Genomic DNA, 5000 nt, shown 5'->3' with positions numbered 1-5000 from the left:
CGTTAATTGCTTTGGCCCTGTAACCCTCAAACAGGCGAGCTATAGCACTGGAGAGAGAAACTAAACCGCTCATTATAAACAGCACTGCAGGAGGTGAGTCTCTGCAGAGCGCTCACTCACGTCTCTGGCATTTACACAGTTTAAAAAAAGCTGTAATTCCACACTGAGTCATCGTTATCATCATCATCGTCGCCACTGCCAGGCCGCAGAAGCTGCTGAATCACGCCTCTGCCCAAACGAACCTCCCCGAGCTCCAGTTAAAGCGACAGCTCAGCAAAAAAAATCAAACAATGGACAATAAAAAGGGCAAAACTCAGTCTTCTGGTTGGCTGATAATACTGCTTTTGGCTATGCTGACACACTTGTGTCCCTGTTGAAAGATAACAGTGCTACACAATCAAGTCTATTAGAGATACAACTCCACACAGTTTGAGGCGAATGTGTGATGTGGCACGCAGCTGGCACCACGCTAACTGTAGTAAACATAAGCTTCCAGTACTTATATGCTCCATTTGCCTCCCAGCTCCTGTGTAAAACTAAAGAACTAAAGGTTTAAACCTGATCAATTTAACCAGAACTTCGATTCCGAACGGCTCCATGTACGAGGATGCTAAATTATGCTAAATTATGCTAACGTATGCGGGGAAAAGTATCAAATAATACGTTTATACATTTTATTCCCTTTCACAGAACATTGGTCTATAGTGATTAGTCAATAATAGAGTAAATTTTCCACTGTCTTGTGGGTCTCTAGGGATTTCCCAGACTGCCTCAGCATTTTCCATACCGATAATTCAAAGGGGTCCCAAAATGGCATAAATATAATACTTCCCACAGGCAACTACGGCCTAATTCCAGTGGGCCTCGGTTAACGGAAAGCCTTTCTTTAGATGCGAAACATGTGGACTCGACTTTGGAACTCATTCACTCACTCCCGCAAGTTTGGCATTCTTGTTCGTCCACAAGGGGGAGCTCTTAGTACAAGCTATTTAAAGAGCAATGCGTATGAGAGAGAAAAGAACACGAACCCACACCAGCAGGAGCTCAGATTATGCGATTTTCATTAAACCTGTTACACATTAGCAAGAATTCAGCATCAGACAAAACAAAACCTTCTTCTAATGTAACAATGACATTGGGTTTTTATGCATATTATGGATACTGCACAGCAGAGAGAGTGGCATCAATAATACCACCCCTGAGACTAACACACATATACACACACTGAGCTGTGAATCAGCAGAGCGGGTGGGAGCTGTGAAACCCCCACAGGGACCCAAACAAACAGCCGATGAGGCGTTTACCCAGCATTGTGTTGTAGCAAGCCGAACAATGTAAAAGAGTATAGACGCTCTTAAAGATGTAGCTCCGCAAAAAAGTTACAATTTTCGTCATCATATAGGTAAAAACAGTAGTAGTAGCCTTTTTTTTAGCATATTTGCTGATGTTTATATATTAAGAGGCATATTAAATATGACAAAATGATCTTCATTTGGCAGCACTACTCACCTCAATCTTAATTCGTTTGGGTGAGAGCAGCTCCTCCTCTTCCTCTCGGCCAGGCCTAAAGCAGAGTCACTGGGTTAAATTCAAAGGCGAAAACAAAGACACAATAAGCCTACACACTGTAATACACTACAGGAAGCGTAGGGGGCGATACGGCTTCTACTGTTTCGTTTAAAAAGCTCTATAATGTTCATATGATCCACACAGTCGCTCTGACAGACTGTAATACACTACAGGAAGCGTAGGGGGCGATACGGCTTCTACTGTTTCATTTAAAAAGCTCTATAATGTTCATATGATCCACACAGTCGCTCTGACACACTGTAATACACTACAGGAAGCGTAGGGGGCGATACGGCTTCTACTGTTTCGTTTAAAAAGCTCTATAATGTTCATATGATCCACACAGTCGCTCTGACAGACTGTAATACACTACAGGAAGCGTAGGGGGCGATACGGCTTCTACTGTTTCATTTAAAAAGCTCTATAATGTTCATATGATCCACACAGTCGCTCTGACAGACTGTAATACACTACAGGAAGCGTAGGGGGCGATACGGCTTCTACTGTTTCATTTAAAAAGCTCTATAATGTTCATATGATCCACACAGTCGCTCTGACAGACTGTAATACACTACAGGAAGCGTAGGGGGCGATACGGCTTCTACTGTTTCATTTAAAAAGCTCTATAATGTTCATATGATCCACACAGTCGCTCTGACAGACTGTAATACACTACAGGAAGCGTAGGGGGCGATACGGCTTCTACTGTTTCATTTAAAAAGCTCTATAATGTTCATATGATCCACACAGTCGCTCTGACAGACTGTAATACACTACAGGAAGCGTAGGGGGCGATACGGCTTCTACTGTTTCATTTAAAAAGCTCTATAATGTTCATATGATCCACACAGTCGCTCTGACAGACTGTAATACACTACAGGAAGCGTAGGGGGCGATACGGCTTCTACTGTTTCATTTAAAAAGCTCTATAATGATCATATGATCCACACAGTCACTCTGACAGACTGTAATACACTACAGGAAGCGTAGGGGGCGATACGGCTTCTACTGTTTCATTTAAAAAGCTCTATAATGTTCATATGATCCACACAGTCGCTCTGACAGACTGTAATACACTACAGGAAGCGTAGGGGGCGATACGGCTTCTACTGTTTCATTTAAAAAGCTCTATAATGTTCATATGATCCACACAGTCGCTCTGACAGACTGTAATACACTACAGGAAGCGTAGGGGGCGATACGGCTTCTACTGTTTCATTTAAAAAGCTCTATAATGTTCATATGATCCACACAGTCGCTCTGACAGACTGTAATACACTACAGGAAGCGTAGGGGGCGATACGGCTTCTACTGTTTCATTTAAAAAGCTCTATAATGTTCATATGATCCACACAGTCGCTCTGACAGACTGTAATACACTACAGGAAGCGTAGGGGGCGATACGGCTTCTACTGTTTCATTTAAAAAGCTCTATAATGTTCATATGATCCACACAGTCGCTCTGACAGACTGTAATACACTACAGGAAGCGTAGGGGGCGATACGGCTTCTACTGTTTCATTTAAAAAGCTCTATAATGTTCATATGATCCACACAGTCGCTCTGACAGACTGTAATACACTACAGGAAGCGTAGGGGGCGATACGGCTTCTACTGTTTCATTTAAAAAGCTCTATAATGTTCATATGATCCACACAGTCGCTCTGACAGACTGTAATACACTACAGGAAGCGTAGGGGGCGATACGGCTTCTACTGTTTCATTTAAAAAGCTCTATAATGTTCATATGATCCACACAGTCGCTCTGACAGACTGTAATACACTACAGGAAGCGTAGGGGGCGATACGGCTTCTACTGTTTCATTTAAAAAGCTCTATAATGTTCATATGATCCACACAGTCGCTCTGACAGACTGTAATACACTACAGGAAGCGTAGGGGGCGATACGGCTTCTACTGTTTCATTTAAAAAGCTCTATAATGTTCATATGATCCACACAGTCGCTCTGACAGACTGTAATACACTACAGGAAGCGTAGGGGGCGATACGGCTTCTACTGTTTCATTTAAAAAGCTCTATAATGTTCATATGATCCACACAGTCGCTCTGACAGACTGTAATACACTACAGGAAGCGTAGGGGGCGATACGGCTTCTACTGTTTCATTTAAAAAGCTCTATAATGTTCATATGATCCACACAGTCGCTCTGACAGACTGTAGTACACTACAGGAAGCGTAGGGGGCGATACGGCTTCTACTGTTTCATTTAAAAAGCTCTATAATGTTCATATGATCCACACAGTTGCTCTGACAGACTGTAATACACTACAGGAAGCGTAGGGGGCGATACGGCTTCTACTGTTTCATTTAAAAAGCTCTATAATGTTCATATGATCCACACAGTCACTCTGACAGACTGTAATACACTACAGGAAGTGTAGGGGGCGATACGGGTACTATGGGTGCCAATTCCAAAAAAGTTGGGACGGTGTGTAAAATGTAAATAAATGTAAATAAAACCAGAAAGCACTGATTCGCGCATCTTATAGACCCGTATTTTATTCACAATAGAACCTGGAACACATGTCAGATGTTGAAAGTGAGACATTTTACCATTTGGTGAAAAAGATGAACTACCTGTTCCTGAAGGCGTGTCTGTAGGTGACCTCTCGTGAGATGTGCCTGGCCAGAGAGAAGAGCTGGTCCCTGTGAGTGAGCAGACCCGCGTCCCACAAACACAACTGAGCCGCGGCCTCATTTACCACCAGCTACGCACATACAAACACACAAACAGCACAAGATCAGCGACGCGAACACAACTCAGCACCAGCACGCGTACCATTAGGCTTGTCGCTCAGCTAAAAACATTAGCCACAGCCATCGTAAAGCCTTTAAAAGCCGCTCTTTGGTCCAACAGCAAACACAAGATCACAGCTTGGTGCGGCTACACGTTTGCTTCATTAGCTCTGTTAGCTCCACTGCAAGTCTGAAGAAGGAGACACATCTTGGCTTATTGCCTACATTTGGGGTAAGACGGGAAACTGTGTACAACACAAAAACACGAGTTCAACAACAACAACAACAACAACTAATGTCCTATGAACTGAAGAGGGAGGCACGCCAGGCTTTGCAGCCACGCCCCTTGAGCTCCTCTTGAAACGCAGAGCATGTACTGGACGCCACAATACCCCAAAAAACCAGCTAGCTCTGTCCAGTGTGGCAGTTCAGTTGCTTTGGTAGCAGTAGTATACATGAGGAGTAGCTGGTGTTGCTATATATAGTGTGGAAGCCTCACAGTCGCCAAAGGCTCAGTCCCATTCTTTCGGGGGTCACCTTGCCTCTTCAAACTCTTCCCTCTGAAATGGGACCCTCAAACAAAAAGAGCATTATTTCTCTAACAGCCCCCGGTCGCTGCTCTGTAGGCGACCCTGCCCGTCTGCATTCTGGCACTTCAGCCGTCAGAACTGC

General features: G+C 43.8%; 1 protein-coding gene across 1 annotated transcript in view; it reads right to left on the bottom strand.

The window, feature by feature from the left end:
* The window catches only part of nab1a (NGFI-A binding protein 1a (EGR1 binding protein 1)), a 13963-nt gene that overhangs the window by 5032 nt on the left and 3931 nt on the right, over positions 1 to 5000 (bottom strand). The window contains exons 4-5 of the mRNA XM_037534369.1: positions 4170 to 4300; positions 1510 to 1564 (exon numbers count right to left, since the gene is read on the bottom strand). Coding sequence (XP_037390266.1) covers positions 1510 to 1564; positions 4170 to 4300 — 186 coding nt within the window. The remainder of the gene's footprint in view (positions 1 to 1509; positions 1565 to 4169; positions 4301 to 5000) is intronic.

This window comes from Pygocentrus nattereri, chromosome 25, assembly GCF_015220715.1.
Source record: "Pygocentrus nattereri isolate fPygNat1 chromosome 25, fPygNat1.pri, whole genome shotgun sequence".
In the NCBI taxonomy this organism is placed as follows: Eukaryota; Metazoa; Chordata; class Actinopteri; order Characiformes; family Serrasalmidae; genus Pygocentrus; species Pygocentrus nattereri.
Note: the sequence above shows the minus strand (reverse complement) of the source record. Positions and strands in the feature narration are given on the sequence as shown.